The 19,458-nt window shown below is 47.2% G+C and overlaps 1 protein-coding gene across 1 annotated transcript in view; it reads left to right on the forward strand.

Annotated features, from left to right (window-relative positions):
• The first annotated feature begins 801 nt into the window (after positions 1-801).
• Positions 802-19,458, forward strand: part of LOC101627172 (olfactory receptor 1052-like) — a 35,151-nt gene continuing 16,494 nt past the window's right edge. Inside the window, exon 1 of the mRNA XM_004683458.1 lies at positions 802-938. Within this exon, the coding sequence (XP_004683515.1) occupies positions 802-938 (137 nt within the window). The remainder of the gene's footprint in view (positions 939-19,458) is intronic.

Consider the following 19,458-nt stretch of genomic DNA (forward strand, 5'->3'; position numbering starts at 1 on the left):
GGAGGGACCAGGGATGCTGCTGGATATCTGTGGCGCGCCAGCCAGCTCATCAGCCTGCAGCACCATGTGTCAGGGCCCAAGGGTCTGGCAGCACAGGTTGTTTGCAGCCTTGATTCAGATTCGCAGTTGGCGTCTCAGCTCTGTTTGGACTTGGGGAGCTGGGCAGACTGTGCCCCTCAGACTGTGCCCCTGAACATGAAAACAAGAGGACTGAGTGAATCAGAGGGAAAGACAAACTACATTTGGAGTATTCTCCTACTTCACTAACCTCTGCTGTGGGGTCTCCCAGGTTCTGGGCTCTGTCGTATGGCTTTCCAGCACCATGTCATTAATCCTCATACAATCTTCAAAATAGGTATTATCACTCTACCTGTTCTAGAGAAGAGGAAATTGAGGCTTGCAGAGGTTAAATCCAAGGTCACCCAACCTATAAATGGAAGAACCATAACTCTAGCCCAGCAGCAAGGGGCCAGTCCTTTATCTTTGGAGTGATGACGCTCTTTTCTTTCTTCTCAAGAATTTTTGGGGCCCCCAAAGGCTGCGATCCTAAGAGTTCCCTAATGTTCCAGCCAGTGCTGGGCCCATGAGATACATGATAACACCTTGAGCGGGTAAGGACGGGATGGGGAAGAGATACTTGCAACTCGGTTTGCTGGCTCTGGGCAGCTTACTGGTGGCCTTCCTCGCCCACCGACTGCCCGACACCTTCGATAAAGCAATGCCCTCGTGCTCAGCATGTTGGTCTGCTCCTGCATGTGGGTGGCTTCATCCCTGCCCACAGCTGCCCGAGGCAAAGACGTAATGGCCATGGAAGTCTCTGCCATCTTGGCACCAGGATCTGGCTTCGCATCCTGCCTCTTCATTCCCAACGGCTACATCATCCTCCTCTGTCCCAAAAAGAACACAAAAGAACAAATCCTTGGCAAGCATCATCTCAAGTGAGAAAAATAGAAGCCGACCAGTGGGGGGACAGGGTTCTCAAACACATCCCCTAGACCTGCCACCAGGAAAGCACCCCTTCCTCTGAGCCCTGTCTACTCGTCTGTACCTCTCCTGTCACTCACGCTGCTTCTTTGCTTCTCATTTTATCAAAGGGAGACGAGACATGGCTGCAAATGGCATTGTCCTTAATGGAAGCATCTGGTCTGATTCATCCTGTACTTCCACGGCAGCCAGCCACTGCCCAGTGCCGAGGGGACAGAAGAGCCAGTTGTTTGATGAGTGAATAAGTCAACACAGGCAAAGGTAGCTTTGGCAGAGAACCTCCAGAGGGGGCAGTGAGCAGCGTGGTGGAACAGAATCGAAGACCTGATTCAGATCCTCCTGGCTCGCTCGCAGTGTGTGAACTCGGGCTGTGGTCTGGCCCCTCAGAGCCTCACTGGCCTCCAGTGGAAAATACGAGTAAGTCTTTCTCTCCAGGTAGTTGTGAAGGGGAAAATGAGGAAATGCTCAGCTTATGTTAAATACTCAACGGTCATCCTGTCCTGAGAAGAAGCTGCTTGACCCAGGGCCTCCCAGTCAGAGGTAGGAATTGGAAGATGTCTCAGCTAGCTCTGCCATCGACTTAGTTGTGACCGTGGGCATGTTGTTCAATTTCTCTGCAACTAGCTCCCTCGTGTATTGAGGAAGATAACAGCATTGACTTTGTGGGGTTATCAGTGAGACGTAAATAATTATAAAGTATGTAGCATAGTATCTGGGCTCCCTCTCTAGTTCTGGTCGAGAACTAGAGAGGACATAACAAGTATAAAACCTCCAACACTAGAAAGAGCATTTTACATTCCAGAAATTTCGAGTAGATCCAGCTTTCCATAAAGAGTAAGAGCTTGGCTGATCCATTCTCATTGATCTAGCATAGCTGGCTTCAGATACAAAAGAACCTAACAAATAGTGTTGTGAAACTGTGAATGAGATCATTCTTCTAAGGTATTTAGCATCATAAAAAGAAAAGAAGAAAAGGTTGTGTGTCAACTTGTCTTGGAATAGTGTAGAGAAGGAAAATGACTATTGGTGAACTTAAGGAGTCAGGACAACATCATACAGATCCAGGAACCAGAGATGAGAAAGGACAAAACTGAGCTTCTGTCTCAGGGCAAACAGAGAGTCTTGAAGATTTCCAAATAGAGTTGGGGATAGCAACACTGTGCTTTGCCCTGGCAAAGGAGCAACCACGCTGAGCTGAGGCACGTTTTGGAGAAGAACAAGCGGGAAGACAAGAAAGTTGGGGGGTTGCTATAGGTGTGAGGAAGTTTGGGTGGAGTTGCTGTAGGTGTGTTGTGGAGTGGTGCTGGCTGAAGACTCAAGGCACAAAGGGTGAGCTGACCTGGTAAGGGATCGAATCAACAGGACTGAATTTGAACACCAGCCCCGGCATCAGCCTGAAGTATATACCGTGGGGCGAATGATTAAATACCTCCATGCTTTCAACAGATAAGAAAAAAGAGGCCCCGACAGGTAAATGGCTATTTTGTTATTGAATTAAAAGACAGAACAGAATGTTGCCCTCAATATTGCAGCTGTAAAATCATTCTTGTTGACATTTTTCCCAGGCCAAGGGGGGTTTTGGCCCCTGTCTGGAGTCTAGGCTTTATGACCACTGGCAACAGAGTGAGTAGTGGTGGTGTGCCATTTCCAGGCCCAGGACTAAGAATCTGTCTCCTTCTCCTGCTTTTGGAACCCAGCACCCTGGTGTGAGGAGACCGAGGAGGTAAGCCAGGTCTCCGGCCCTCAGCCCGATGTTTGCTCTCCCAGACACTTGGCCCCACGTCCAGTCAGGTGAATGTCGAGTGAGAAACATCCTGAACACAAGAATGGGCAAACATGTACACATGGTCTGTTATATATATTACATTATCCACAACAGCCAAATCTCAGCACCGCCCTAAACACCCATCCGCCAACAACCAGGTGAAGAACATCCTCATGGAGTACTACTCAGCTATTAAAAATGAAACCGTGCCTTTCGGGACAAAGTGGTGGATCTTGAAGTGAAATAAGTCAGAAAGTGAAAGACAGTTAGCAAACGTGCTACACTCATTTGTGGAATATAAACAACCCAAGAATATAGGTTGCAAAGAGTATACTGATTACCAGAGGGGAGGAGAAGAAGGGAGGGCTGGACATCAGCTGGAAGTCCAGTGGTGGATAGGTAAGGCAAACACACGTGGAGGGGTGATGCATTCCCAAAATTATATAATTATGAAGACAACTGGAAAGTCAATAAAATCTAAGGGGAAAACAGAGTCAGCTTCCCCACCCCCAGGCTAACCCTAACCCTAACCTCATCCCTCCACCCCACCCTCAGGCCAGCCAGCTGGCACAGAGCCCTCCACAAACAGCAGATTTGTGAGTAAATGTCGGTATACTTTAAGCCACTGACTTTTAGAATTTGGCTGCATACCAATAGATAACTGAAACTATTATTCTACATCCTGGTTCTCTTCACCTTGGGTGAATTACTCAAAATCTCTGATCCTTTGGAAAAAGAGAAATATATTATTTTGCCTCAACTAGAGTTTGGATTCAGTTCTGCCAAGGTCTAAATCCGTTCCTCTTTCTGCTAAAATTAATTAAGCAGCTGCCTTCTGGCTTTTACATTCCATGACTTCTTGGCAAAGAAAGCCTGTAAGAACACAAAATCAGGAAGAGGTCAAAGTCTCAGATCCCTGCTCCTATCTCCACCACGTGCAGGGAATGTCCCTTGGTGGGTCCATAAACGCCTGCTTCCTGGACAAATAATTGCATTACAACCCCAGATGCTTTGTGCTTCTGTGGACTGCAGGAAATTCCAGGGCATCATTTCCTAACAGAGACTCTCGCTGCTCCAGATGCTGTAGGCTTCCTCACACAGGGTGCCGAAATGCTCCTTCGCGTTCAGATTTGGAGTCCCACAGGTCTGTGCTGAAATCCTGCAGATGACTTTCTTGGTGCCTCCCCTGAGAGATTTACGTCTTAAATCTTACCTGGTCTTCCACCTGTGACTTGAGTTTCATGGTTCCACCTTCAGGAGGCACGCTTTTGCTCTCCTTATTCTTCCAGCTTGCAATACAGTTCAGACTGCCGGGGGAATATGATGTCCCAAAGGAAGGCCACCCACTGATGTTTTGTGGACTTCACCCCACCTCCATGTCAAAGACATTCCAGGTGCCACGACTACAACTTCCATCACTGCAGGGCCTGACTTCCTGGAGGCATTGCTGGGCCCTCAGGTGGAGTTAAGCAGCCCTGCTTGATATTAACTGAACATGTATCGGCTGTAGGGGGCCTGGTTTTGTCTGCCTTGAAAATGTACTCGGGGTCCCAGCTCAGACAGGGCTACCAGTATGACACCCTGAACAATCCCTCTATCCACCTCTGTGTGTGTGTCTCTGTATTCCCTCTCTTTTCATTTTTAAGATTTGTTTATGCATACAGAACTGGGGAACAGACTGGAGGTGCAGGGGCAGTGAGAGGATTCACCAGAGACAGAGTAGGGAGCAGAACAGGCAGATTGACTGAAATACACTGCTGAGGGGAGCAGCGGGCGGGTCAGGAGAGGTCTGCCGCGCCATGTGGTCACCTCCCGGGTGGGGATCGAACTCATGATGAAGTGGCTTTAGCTTCTCAGTGCTGCGCTTTAACCCGCTGTGCCACCAGGGAGGGCCCTAAAAATCATCTTAACTCATGGGCTGCATTCTGGATTTGGCACATGAGCTGGAATTTGCCAACGTCAGCCGAGACCCACAGTGGACTGTTACATGAGAAAGACCCATCCTGTGTTAAGTTGTGGCTTCCCAGCTGGGGGCACTAAGCCATCTTTCACCACCAGGTGGCCAGAGCATCCGGTGTTCCTTGTCCTGCAGAGAGAAGGAAGCTACTAAGAGCGCAATACAGTAGGAGACTGAACAATCGTGCCCTGCCCAGAAGCCAAGTAAGTCACTATTATATCCTCACCCTGATGCCTATGAGACGTTTCTCAAATTCCAGATAAAAAACCCAGTATCTAAACAATACTACTGAATCATACCCAGTTGCATTGGAGAGACTCAAATAAACTGATCTATATTGAGAAAGCTTGTTCAAACGTTGAATAAAACAGCTGAATGGATGTCCCACTGCTCCGTGCAGTAACATATATGGCTTCATTTGCGTTAATTTAAAAAGAAAGAGAGGTGGGCCCTCCCTGGTGGCGCAACAGGTTAAAGTCAGCACTGTGAAGCTCTCCACAGCCACTGCAGCGCGAGTTCCATCCCACCCCGGAGCTGACCCACGTGGCCCAGCGGACCTCTCCTGGCCCACTGGCTGCCCCCCTCAGCAGTGGATTTCAGTGGATCTGCCTGTTCTGCTCCCCACTCTGTCTCTGGTGAATCCTCTCACCACCCTGCACCTCTGGCTGGACTCATTTCTGTACACATAAATAAATAAACCCTTTAAAAAAAAAAGACACAATTCTTAGAAAAAAGAAGAGGCTGTTTCCTGAGTCCTCCCACGGAGCAGATTCTGCTGGAACTAGCTGAACTCATTCAATCTCCACAAGCATAGTACGATTTTAAGACCACCCTTCGGGGAAGTATGATTGGTCCTGAGTTTCATGGAATTGAGAAAACTGAGGCTCAGAGACGCTAAGAAACATACATGATATTAAAGAACTTGCACGTGGCAGAGCTGGGCTTCAGACCCTGCCACGTGGCACAGCGCACCTGCTTCTCCACAGAGGGGTCTCCCCCGCCTTTTTGTTCCACCAGATGTCACACCTGCACCGCCAGCTGACAGTCCCACCGTGAGGTTAATGTCTCTGGGGCTCAGAGCTCTGCTGGAGGAGTCCTCACGGGCTCCCGGACCCTCTCACAGCCTCGCAGGCTAAGAGACCCTTATCCACACAGTGCCGGACAGGCAGCAAGCGGCCTGTGGGGCGCAAGGGTCAGACCAGGTAAACAGGACAGTGAGGACAGAGCCACCCGGGGACTGGCCGAGTTTGGTGGCCTCGAAGGTGGCGCTCCCTTGGCTGAGATTTTCCTTCACAAATATGGAAAAACAGTTTGGGGCCCAGGTGGGGAAATTAAAACTTGACCCCTGAAGCTATTTGCTTTTGCAGCAAGGTGATGAGACGGGTGACAGAGAGACTGGATTTCTCCCTGATCTAGTTCTCTCCACCTGGCCTCTGCGGCCGCATCCCAAAGGGGAAGAATTGGCAGGTGAACTTACTAAGACCCAGGCTGCGGAAACAACCCTGGAAACACGGGGAGCAGGCTGGAGGGGAGGGGTGCCGCACCGGGCTCCCTGCTCATCCTCTCCCTGCATGTGACCCCCAGTCCCAGAGCCGCAGTCCACACCCTTTCCCGCAAGGCTCCCGCAGCCTCTGAGCTCACAGCACCATCTGCAGAACAGAGGAGTTGAGTTAGATACCTGCTGGGATCTTGGGATCACACTGAATCTTGCTGGCCTGAGTTTGATGCCCAGGGTGACAGCCCCAGGGCCGGGCCACCTAGAGAGGGGAGAGCAGCAGTGGGAGCGAGAGCTCAGGCCTTGGCTCTTACCCTTCCCTCTGTCCTGCACCTTCTTCCCCATCTCCTTCCTCCCTACCTCCTTCCCTTCTCCACCATCTGGAGAGAGCCACTCCCGCTGGCCAGCCGGTCAGAAACACCCCTCAGAGACTCTCCTCCCCCGCTTTTTTGATTTGCATTTATGTCACAACCTCACTGTCATTAGACATGTATTTGTTTGCCTATAATATCACGCCCACACACACCCCAAAGTAAACGCTAAAAACAACTGCCATTGCCGAAATGAACCTGCGTGAAATAGATACCAGCTGCTTGTTCCAGAAGATGGGCAGGAAGCCCACAGTGGGACGAGCCCTGTGAGGGTGTTCTCGCCTTGCAGCCCTCCTGCCAGGCACTCAGGCCAGCAGAGGCCCTGGGGCCAGGAGCTAGGCAGCCCGCTCAGCAGCCTTGGGTAAGAGAGCAGCTTGACTCTTTTCAAATACTTTCTTGCTCTTACCTACTGAGTTTCATTTTAAAATTCTGGAACAGTGGACAACATCAGCTGCTTTCACACTCGGGTCTGCTCTACCCAGGTTTCCTCGGTAGCGGCAATCAGGTGAAGGGGAGCCAGTGTGCGGGGCTCCTACGAGCTTGACCCCCTCGCCGGCAGTCCAGACCAGACCGCCGCCCGCTGAGCTCAGAGCCCACCGTCTTTCCACCCTGCCACTCCCGGGTGCTGGCTTTCCTAAAACCAAGTCCTACCCACCAACATCTTCCCGCTCAAGCAGCTCCATTACGAGGTGGGCCGGACCTGCTCCTGAGAGCCGCGCCCCGGGGGCCGTCCCCACGGAGATCGCAGGGAAATGGAGGCTGAGCAGAGGAAGGGCTGGTTGCTCGGCTTCAGGGGGAGCACAGGCCCAGGACCCCGCACCTGGGGAGCTCGTGGCAGCAGAAAAAAGCGGGGATCACGCTGAGCTTCTGGGCCTTCATCCCCAAACATGATAGCCTCAGCTCCCCCACTATCATGGAGGCGGTGATTGGGCACCCCACTCTTTGAAATCTTGAGATGTGCACCCCAGAAGACCTCCTTATCCGCTCCCCCCGCGTGTGGCCACGTGATGACGGCAGAATCCCAAGAAGGCGTCGCCTAGGGGACGCATCTCAGCGGGGTGCTGGGGTGTCCTTGAAGCTCCACTTGAAGAACAAGAAAATTGATTTTGTTCAGAAAGTGCATTTACATGAGGGGCTGACAGAGATGAAGGGGAGCTGAGACTCCCTTGGCAGCCCCAGTCTCTCTGAGCTGAAGCAAATCAGTTGAATTCCAGGACTCCTCTATTTCCTCGCCTGAAAACGGATTGATATCTGAAACCACGGGGACCTGGGAAGGAGCTTTCGGAAGAAAAAAGTGATATAGCAAATGGGGGGAACTCTGGAGAGAGGGTTGGGTGTACAGAAGCCGGGAAGCTCAGTGAGCTTTGGGGTTTCTGGTTGAGGACCTGTTCCCAGCACCACCTCCTGGCCCTCTGGGGATGTGTTTAGTCTCCACCAAGAAGCTCAGCCAGTGCAGGGCTCTGGAGACGCGTCACTCACCTGCCTGCTGCTCCTTCTCGCCTCTTCTTTGGGGGTAACCCAACATGCTCAGAAGCTTGGGGTTGGTGGATTGGATCTCTTTGTGGAACAGGACCCCAAATTCACAGCTTCTCTGAACCAAAGAGAGAGGGCAGAGCTCCACCATAGCTGAACTGGAAAGGGGAGAAACAGGACTGTCACTGGTTATAAAATGACTCACACCCCACCAAGAGCCTCTCACCCCCAGGGGATCAGGTCTCCCCGGGATTTGAAGTCTCCAACAACAAAGGAAAGAGGATAATAAATGATGGGCGACTGCCCAGAGGGAGACAGCGCTGGGGAGGCCCTCGGGGGAAGCCAGGGGCCAATGCAGAAGCCAACCGGCTTCTTCCTCAAGGTCCCGGGCTCTAACCTACTCGTCCACATGGGATGTGCATGACAGGTCCTGACTTCTCAGGGCCGCAGTGAGGTCCTCCTCTCTTAGACTGGATCAGATAATCCCTCTCTACTTACGAGCTCTTTATCCACAGAAAATAATCAACTATGACAACCATGGCTATTGCACGCTGGGCCAGGCTGGGCCAGGCTGGGCGCAGAACAGGTGTGAAAAGCCAGGAAGCCACAGTCCCATAAGTCTATGACTAAGGGTCATTTTTATCCCAAATGGAGCTCGGCCCAACTCCCTTTCTTCCAAAGAACTTTCTCCAGGGCATTTGCTGACTTTCTACAGGCTGGACAGTGCTTTTCCCCCAACAGGGAAAAAGGGCAGCATTTGACTAAGTGAAAGGAAAGCCACTGTGGGGAGGATGAGGGCAGTGAGCCAGAGCTAGCGGCCCCAAGGGCCCTGTGGCCCTGGTTCTATTTTTTATATATATAAGATTTATTTACTTATGCATACAGAACTGGGGTACAGGCCAGAGGTTTCAAAAGGTGAGAGGATTCACCAGAGACAGAGTGGGGAGCAGAACAGGCAGATCAACGAGGTATGCTGCTGAGGGGAGCAGCAGGCAGGTCGGGAAAGGTCTGCTGCGCCATGTGGGTCACCTCCGGGGCTGGGAATTGACTCACACAAAAGCGGCTGCGGCCAGCTTGCAGTGCTGCGTCCTAACCTGTTGGCCACCAGGGAGGGCCAGTCCTGGTTCTTTATGCCCTAAATGTAAGGATCGCTTCCCTTGATGTCCCAAGGATCGCTTCCCTTGATGTCCCATGATGGGGGTAGCCTGGATGTTTGGGATCCAGATATCTTGCTCCATAACTAGACAGCAAATTCTACTGGTGCCAGGCCTGGGGCTTGAAGCTTTATGCATGCTGCTGGGCCTGGCACAGTGTGGCTCAGTTTCCAACATCATAGACTTGGGTTTAAATCCCACATAAGCCCCTGTGCATGGGTCAAGCCCTCTGAGTCAGTTCTCATCTCTACTGTTAGGAAGATAATACCAGCTGACAAGGATGTAAGCTATTAGCGATAAATGAGGTAACCAAGGAGGAGAAAGGTGCGCTTCCCCGCCTGCCAGCCGAGATGAGATAATCTTGCTCCTTTCAGCACTCCAGGCAGGGAGGATCTTGTCCCTGCTCAATAGCAAAATCCCTTTTCAGGAAAGTTTGAAGACATGACAAAGACAGATAAGTCTCCTTATGAAAGAGAAACGAAAACTTACATACCCCCTAGAGGGGAAACCAGAAAAGAAGTTCAAGGATTCCAGTGCACACAAGAGGCTTTTCTTGTTTAATCCTGAGAGTTGCCCCAACATCACAGTAGCATGTCCTGGTGCGTCTGTCTGTTGGTGACGTAGCAAAGAAACGGAGAGACGCAGACCAGCAACACGGCTGCCAACAACAGCCTTGTGAGAAGAAATACAAAATACGAAAAGGATATTGCTGCTTCCTGAGCTGAAGGAAATGCAGTCAAGCAAGGGGTCATCAAGGTGAACAAAGCAAGACGAAGCGGAAGATGGGAAGAGGAAGAAGAGGAGGAGACGTTGGTTCTAGCAGATTTTTTTTTTTTCCTGTCCATACAGCATTTAACCCCCTGGATCCAACTCCGTCCTTTGAAAGAAAAAAATTGAAATGTAAGACTTACAGTTACATTACGTGTCAGCAAACCTTATGTGGGGTGCTTTCCCCGGTCCTGTGTACCTGTTTCTCCTGTTTCTGGATAGTTGCACACTACTGAATGCGAGTTCAGACAGCCTGCCCTGCTGGCGTTCTCCACAGCCACCCACCCGCGGATGTCTGGGGGTATGAGCCGGCGTGGAAATCTAAAGCAGGTTCTCGTTGGCGCACAGCACAAAATAGCTATAAACGAGGTGGGAGTTTGTCATATTCAATTTCCTCTGATGTAGTCTGCGTAAGATAATAGTTGTTCTGGGCCTCCCTCGTGGCCCAAGCGGTTAAATCTCAGCACTATGAAGCAATCTGCAGCCACTGCAACACAAGTTCTATTCCCAACCAGGGAAGTGACCCACATGGTGCAGAGACCTCTCCTGTCTCACCTGCTGCTCCCCTCAGCAGTATATTTCAGTCAATCTGCCTGTTCTGCTCCCTGCTCTGTCTCTGGCGAATCTTGTCATCCCCCGCACCGGCCTTCACCCCACACCCCAGGTCTTGTATACATAAATAAAATAAATCTCTAAAAAAAATAAGAGGTGTTCTGTTAACTGAAAACCATGCTTGTTGCAAAAAAATAAATAAATAATAAGAATTGCATCTGTTTTGTTGATACCCTGAATGCTTCTAAGTCAATACAACTTTTTTTTATTACAAAAGTTTATTTTTACATCATTTTGTACATTTTTTTTTCCATCTCAATTGTAATCCCCGCGGGTTTCCCATCACCAAGTCACCCATGTGCCATCACCATAATCCCATGCATTTCCCTCCCCCCACCCCATTTTTTATCCCATTCCCCACTCCACCCCCACAAAATGTCTCTGGTGTATGGTTGTTCATTATTTTTGTTATTTTCCACCTGGTCCATTATACTCTTGCTATGAGTGAATCCATCCGGTATTTTTCTTTCTCTTTCTGGCTTATCTCACTAAGCATGATCTTTTCCAGCTCCATCCAAGTTGCTGCAAAAGACATGTGTTTCTCTTTTTTGGTTGCTGAGTAATATTCCGTTGTATATATGTACCACATCTTTTTTATCCAGTCATCGACTTTTGGGCATTTAGGCTGCTTCCATGTTTTTCCAATTGTAAATAAAGCAGCAATAAACATGGGGGTACAGGTATCTTTTTCAATCAGTGTTTTTGTGTCTTTTGGGTAAATACCTAGGAGTAGGATTGCTGGGTCGTAAGGAAGCTCCATGTTTAGCAGTTTGAGGAACCTCCAAACAGTTTTCTATAGTGGTTGTACTAGTTTGCATTCCCACACAACTTTAGTGGTTGTACTAGTTTGCATTCCCACACAACTTTTTTATTAAAAAAAAAAATCATGGGCCCTCCCTGGTGGTGCAGCAGGTTAAAACGCAGCACTGAGAAGCTAAAGCCACTTCAGCACGAGTTCGATCTCCGGCCCTAGAGCTGACCCACATGGCACGGCAGACCTCTCCCCACTGCTCCCCACAGCAGTGTATTCGTCCATCTGCCCATTCTGCTCCCCACTGTGTCTGCTGAATCCTCTCACCGCCCCTGAACCTCTGGCCTCTACCCCAGCTCTGTAGGCATAAATAAATAAATCCTTTAAAAAAAATCTTTTCAGATCTGACCCCACTGGACCTAAGCTGACAGACACAAGGAAGACCACCACCAGCAGGCCGGGCATTCTCTCAGGAGGAACGAACCATGGGAGGGTGAGGCAGGGAAACAGGCAGAAGCTAGAGCTCCCGCTCAAGCCCAGGCCCGCCTCACCTCGCTCCCATCTTTGCCCTCCTCTCCTCTCGCCTTCCAGAACATTGTGTTCCCTGCCAGCAATGCTCTGCCTTCACAATGCAAACCCATCCAGCCTTGCAGGGTCTTAGGTTTCTTCACTCTGTCGCCCCAGTTTGGACAGAAATCCAGAAATTGAGGACTTAAAGGCAGATTCTCCTCTGTGAGTGAGGAGGATAATGGAGCCTTTGAATGATCATATTGCAATTATTTTCCTCTTGCCCAAGGAACCAAATACCCCAGGTCAGAAATCAGGGCACAGAGAGGGAAGTGGGAGGAACGGACATTCTCACGAAGGAAGAGCAGCAAGGCCTGAGTGTCCGCACCTTGCCTGAGAAGGGTGTGACCTCACTCCTTGTGCTATACTGTTAATCATGTTCCGTCTCAGTGTCCAGAACTGGACATGGCCCTCATGCCGCGGTCGAGGAGGGTAGTTTCCAGCCTTGGCAGCATCCAGAAGCAAAGTCTGGCCTGAGAAAAGTGTTTCTCAGGTTTTCATTTTAATCAATTTTATCATGAAATAATTCCGACTCATACACAAGGAGGAATAGAGTATAAAAATAACTTTATTCCCACCTCCCTTCTTCATCACATAAAATCTAGATTTAGGCCCTCCCTGGTGGCGCAGCGGGTTAAAGCACAGCACTGAGAAGCTAAAGCTGCTTCTGCATGAGTTCGATTCCCGCCTGCCCCGGAAGTGACCACATGGCGCGGCAGACCTCTCCTGACCCGCCCACTGCTCCCCTCAGCAGTGTACTTCGTCGATCTGCCTGTTCTGCTCCCCACTCTGTCTCTGGTGAAGCCTCTCACCGCCCCTGAGCCTCTGGCCTGCACCCCAGTTCTGTATGCACAAATAAATACATCTTTAAAAAAAATCTAGATTTATATCAAATAGAGCCTTATCTTTGATATCTAAGGTTATCAAAAATAACCTTTGGCAATTGTACAAGATCTCAAACTTCAGGTCTTAAAATCCTTAGCCTCGGTGTGATGAGTTGAATGGAATTGAAATAAAGATTTGAAGTTGGTTAGAAAGTCCATACTTTGAGCCCATAACTGTAGAAACGCACACGGTTGCTCAGGGAGTATGGGGCCGTATGGAACAGCGCCACATAGAGCCAGAGGACCCAGAGGGAATAGGGCCTTTAGAAGAGTGACAGGAAGGGAGACGCACAGGGGGACAGGAAATGACTGTCCAGCCAACAGGGGCAAAGGACTGAAAACACAGAGAGATGATTATCACCAATGCAATAAGTTTCCCACCCTCTCAATAACCTTCACCCTGCATACAATAAACAAAGATTATGGCTATAAATCCACAGGAACTGTAAATCCAGAGACATTTCCAGGAAGACACCACAGCTCCTAGACCGCCGGCATGTTTTAGTCCTTTCTACGAGGGCTGCGAATTATGTGTGTCCTTCTCTGCTTTCTGCCTAGGGCACTGTGATCATTTAGTAAGTATTGAATGAATGAATGATTTCAAGTGCTCAGGAAGCAGCTGCTCACACAGACAGGGCCCGAGGACTCCCCTGCCACAGTTTATGGAAGTCCTGTCACCCAAAGGTGCCCGTCAACCACCATGACCAGAGGGGGGTGGGGGGTCCCCTCATATGATGCTCCTGCTCACCTCTGCATGTAGGGAAGCTGGCTGGGGTGATTGGGACTTAGACTGGGTGGCTCATAGTTGAGGTTCCAGGCTCTGTCTCCCTGAATCGCCTTTCCATCCTTGGGCCTGAGACATTCTGACAGCAAAGACAGAAACGCTCCAGGAAAGTACCAATTTCTTGCACGTGGTCCTTGGCCCCAGCCACCATCCTTAGGGGCTTTCCAAAAGTTACCTCATCAAGCCAGGTGTGGTTTAAAGGAGCAGGTGGCGACAAACAAGACACCACTATCGCTCTTATCACTCAGGAAATTCCAGTTGTTTATGCCAGAAATGGGATGATAACCAAATGGACATAGTTCCTACTATAAATCACAATAATAAAGGCCGTTCATTCATTTAACAAATATTTAATAGCATCCTATCTGCCAGGAATTAGGAGTAAGAAAAAGGAATACCATGTGGAGCTTGCCTTCAAGGACCTCATTCTCTGGAAGATATCAAAGTGTGGTTATGTGACCTGAATTTCATCAGAAAGCAGCGAAGAGCTAACCCTACGGTAACTGGTGGATTAAGAATCCTCAGTAATCGTGAAGCAGAGCATGGTGATCAATATTATTTGTCAACTTGTCTGAGCCAGTCAGTAGCAAGAAATTCAGTCAGATATTACTCAGCATCTGGGGACCAGAGAGGATGAGGATATGAAATTTTAGGTAGAGAGGGCACAGGTTGTAACCTGGAGACTCCAGGGCATAAAGAGTTCATTCAGCAGCAACTCTCACCCAACCTTTGCTGAGGAAGTCAGGAGAGGGCAGCAAAGAGCTTTGGGGCTAGAAGGAACCTCACTTTCATGGGGAAATAAGCCTTGGTCTCTGACAGGGTCTGCTAATTCTCCAGGAAGAGAGAGTGAGGTCTCACTCCAAGCCAGGATTCCTGGCATCCTGGTTCAGCCACTCACTTGCTGTGTGGCCTTAAATAAGGCACATAACCTCTCTGGTCTACATTTTCCAATCTCCAAGCTGAAAACTAGTAGGTCTCAAGACTGTTGCAAGGTTTAAAACAATTGGAAGCTTCCAGACTCTACAGTAGAGTTGCTTCAGGGCAAGGACAAATTCACATACACACTCAAAAATAGGAACTCAGAGCTAACCTCAGGATTATGTAAATAAGTTTTTTAAGTCACAAAGCACATGTCATAACCAGAACATAGGTACAATTCCATGATGCTACCTACACAACCTCTGACCCTACATCATTCTTCCTTTTGGCAATTTTTCATCTCAGTTGTAATCCCCATGGGCTTCCCACCACCAATTCACCTGTTTCACCTGTGTACCATCACCATAGTCCAGCGCACTCTTCCTAGCCCAGTTTTGATCCCATTCCCCCTCCCACCCCCATAAAATGTCTCTGGTTTATAGTTGTTCATTGTTTTCATTTTTACTCTATTATACTTTCAGGGATCATTTCTATAGTTCATTATTGATTTTTTTAAATATTTATTTATATACACAGAACTGGGGTACAGGCTGGAGGAGCAGGGGCAGTGAGAGGATTCACCAGAGACAGAGTGGGGAGCAGAACAGGCAGATCGATGAAGCACACTGCTGAGGGGAGCAGCGGGCGGGTCAGGAGAGGTCTGCTGCACCATGTGGGTCACCTCCAGGAGTGGGGATCGAACTCATGCTGAAGTGGCTTTAGCTTCTTAGTGCTGCGCTTTAACCCACTGTGCCACCAGGGAGGGCCCTGACTTTTTTTTTTAATTGACTGCAAAGGGGTGAAGACAGAAGTAGGAAGCCTAGTTAAAGGCTATGGCAACCATCCAGGTGGAAACTCACAGTGACTTCGGTGAGACTCATGGGTAGAAGAGATGAGAAGCATGAGGTTACGGATCCACCTGGAGAGTACAGAAAAGAGGAAATTCTAGCTCTTGGGGTGTGGGGGCCAAGGGAAAGAAGGTCCAATGTGATCAAGGCCCAATGTGACCACGAGAAGAACAGGTATACCACAAACTCAAGTGGCAAGCTTGCTGGCGGATCATTAAAAGTTTGGTTTCAGACCTAATAAAAATGGTCTTTTTGAGCGTTCCAAGTAGACAGATGAAGCAGGAAGCCAGGTCAGCAAGTTGTAAGTTCAGGAAAGAGATGTGGGCTGAAGATATAAAATATGGACATTTTCAGCTTCTCGATCATATTTAAAGCAATGAAATGGCCTGGGTTCGTGTAGAGAGTAAGTGTAGGGAAGGAAAAGAAGCTGTCCTGGCACTTCCACGCTAAGACGCTGGGGAGATGAGAAGGAACCCACAAAACAGACAGAGAAGCAGCAGCCAGTGGGAGGAAGAAACCCAGGAGAAAGCTGTGTGGGTGCCAAGTGAAGGATTAGGGAAGACAGCATCATCGACTATGCGGAACACTGCCAATGTGTTAGGTAAGACACTGACTTCACAATTGGATTTAGTAACACAGGGGCCATTAAAGATCTCAAAAAGAGCTAGCTGTTTGGGAGAGAGGAGTGAGAGTGGAAACTTACTGCAGTGAGTTCAAGGGAGAATGGGAGAAGAATAAAAGACAATGAGTATGGACAACTTGAGAAATGTGGCTGTAAACTGATGCTGGAAAAACAGGGCAATAACTGGAGAGAGAAATGGGCTCAAAAGAAAGTTGAGGGGAGAGCATAGGAGATACAACTAAATGTCGTGTGCTATTTGTATGTTTTTTTATCCTTGGATGTTCGGTGAAACTCTGTGTCCATTTCCATACCTCAGTTCCCAGATCTTTTCTTCCCGCAGAGTAAAAAAAACAAGCTCGTGATGGCTTCAAAGGAGATACCACATTCCACATGACTAAACCCAATCATGCAGCTGTTTCCAAGCCTCCACTGTTAACACCACACCATGAAGGCAATCCATTACAGCTGAGTTGGTTTCTAAGACACATTCCTTCATTAGCATACTGCTTCTCAATTATCTTTTATTATCAAAGGACCTCATTATGCTGTTTAAAAAGTCAAACAGTACCACGAGACCTGGAACAAGAGAAAGCTTCCCTGTTCCACTCCTCTTTGTACCCAGTCTCCACAGTCCAAAGCAATCACTTTCAACACCATTTGTTTTTGCCATCTTTACAGTTGTATTTCTAGATCACATGCTGACAAGGTTTTTTGACTTTCATTTCCAGATTTTTAACTGATTTGGATTTATGACTTGATTTCATGGAAAACAAAGATTTAGTTCTTTTAATCCCATACACACGCATATCCTTATCTTACAGTGATATCATTTTCTCAACAAAGTTACATCAAAAATTTTTGTTAAATTGATATTTAATGCTTACACATTGATTATATAATGTAACATTATTAACTATACAATGTAGCTGAGTTAATTGGTATGTTATGATCACATATTCTTGTGTGACTTTTTGATTTTCTCAAATTAGTAATTGCCCTGTGTTTTATTTTGAATCTGTAATTAGGCATACTCAAATTATCCCTAAGAGAACTAAAAATCCATCTACATCTACATACAAATACATCAGGAAATTTACTAGTTCTATGTGTATCTCAGACACAGACCTCCTGCTCCCTGTACATTCTTATTCCACTCTGGACTGCTTGCCCTCTTATTCTGATGCTGAACCACCCTCAGAAATCGAGAGTGATCACTTTTCCTATACTCGTCTTTACATTTTCTATTTGCTGGATTCTAGATCTTCCCCTCTCTTGGATTATTTCCTAATGTTTCCATTTTCTTAGTAACTTCCTGAGACAGAATGCATAAAAGAGATATATTTTCATAACCTGATATAGCCAACCAATTCTTTCTTTTACCATCACATTAGTTTAATAGTTTATATATATAGAAATCAAGGTTGGAGAGCACATTCTCTTATCTTTTGAACATGAAGCAAGAACAAGACAGCCATAAACTGGTATCCAGTGTTGCTGCTGAGTAGTGCCATGCCATTCTGTTACTCCTCTTGCTTGTGGTCTCTTTTGTAGCCTCTGGAAGCTTTCTAGGGCATTATTATTATCTCTACTATTTAATATTTAAGGGTTACATGTCTTGAGGCAACTCTGTATTTTTTTTCCCAGAGACACTCAGTGAACTTCTGAATTCTGGAAACTCATCTCTTTTAGTTCCAGAATTTTTTTTTTACCATTTCTGTGACAATCTTTTACCCCCCAACTTTTCTGCTCTTTCTGGAATTTCTGTTATTCAGGTGTTAAAACCCTTTGCCTGATCTTCTAACTTTCTTTTGGTTTCCTTATTATTTTCCATTATTATATTCTATCTTCTTCCACTTCTTACTTGTGTTATTGTATATTTCCTCAATTTTATTTTACAGATCTTATGTTGACATTTTAAATTTTATCACACCATTAATAGTTTAATGTCTTTTCTACTCTTTACTGCTCCTTTTTTTATAGTACCCTGTTCTTGTTTATGGCTTCATTTTATGCACTCAATCAGTTATACTTGTGATAGAAAAATGAACAAGATGGAGTCTCTTATTACAGAGCATACACTCAACTGGGAGTGACAAAAAGTAAACAACTGCAGGTATTTTATCTACTGTCAGGATATAGTGGATTTACAAAAAAAAAAAAAACACAGAATGGAAACAAAAAGTGATGAGGATGGGCTGTTTCATACATCCTCCCTCATATTTCATATATCATTTACAAATGTTTTTGAAATGACGCCTGTATTGTTTCCCCCAAGTTCCTTTTCTGATCTTGTCTTTCTAGTCTCTTCCCCAAAAAACCTTTGACTGCATACACATTTAAGAGTGAGGCACACCTCAACATTTCTGGACAGGACTTCTTAGTTCCTAGATATTAGCAAAGGGTATTTGAGAGGGGCTAAGGCCTTTGGAGTTGGGGAACACGGGCTAATACATTTCTCTGCAGAGAGGACCTTCTCTGCATTGCTATTTGGTAGTAATGAGCCTAATCACCTGCATTTGGGCATCACATCGGAGTATGTAGACTAGGGAATCCACTTGTAGATTTGCAGGTAATCATTATTTTCAGCCTGCTACTTGGTAACTCCCACAATTCTGCCAGGTATCCCCAAATCCAAAAACTCTGTGGTTAATTTCTCTAAAGGAAAAAGTTTCCCCCAGTGTTTTTTGGTATAAGATAAGGAACAAGATCTTCATCTGAACTTTCAACTGTATTCCTGCTTTTAGGCCAACCCACCCCATTTTGGGGTACCATGTGTCTCTAGTTCTTGAGTTTTTAAGGCCTTCTACATTGACACTCAACTGAAATCTTGTTAGCTTTTCCTGACCCTTGAAAGGGTTGCTGTCGGTTGCTCTGTTCCCTTCTCATGCTCTCTTCCTCCTGTGTACTGATATCTTTTAGGTTTCTTTTGCTGACATACAAAGAAACACTCATGAAAATCAGACTTTCAATCCCTATGTTTAACCACAATAATTCTTTTGGGGTAGTCACTCCTAATTTCTACTGATAAAATTAAAATAATTTTTGAATCCTTATGAGTGTTAGTCTGAGTTCAATACCAGGTGAAGCAAGGAAGAACTGGCCCACACAGAATGCTTTGGCCCTGTGGGATGGGGTCTTGAGAGTAAGTCTCAAAAAACAATTCGGAGACCACAAGGCTAAGCTTTGAAGATCTCATTAAATAGTTATACACCAAGCCAGCTTCATGAACATGTGAATACAAGACCCCAGGCTCAGAAGGCCCCTTGGTTGACCTAAACTTCTGCTGTCGCCATCTTGAAATTCTGAATACCTTTTAACCTCACTTTTCATTTTGCTGGGGCCCCACAAACCACATAGCCAGTTCTGGAAATGTGTAAAGTAGAGAGTCTGGGCAGAGTCTCACCGATAAAAGGTAAGAGAGTAAGAGCAATGAGTGGAAAGACAAAAGCCACCAAGCCCACCAGGAAAAAATAACACTTGATTTAAGCAAATCACTGTTACCTTA

Source organism: Condylura cristata, unplaced genomic scaffold (assembly GCF_000260355.1).
Source record: "Condylura cristata isolate star-nosed mole 26May11 unplaced genomic scaffold, ConCri1.0 scaffold00015, whole genome shotgun sequence".
In the NCBI taxonomy this organism is placed as follows: domain Eukaryota; kingdom Metazoa; phylum Chordata; class Mammalia; order Eulipotyphla; family Talpidae; genus Condylura; species Condylura cristata.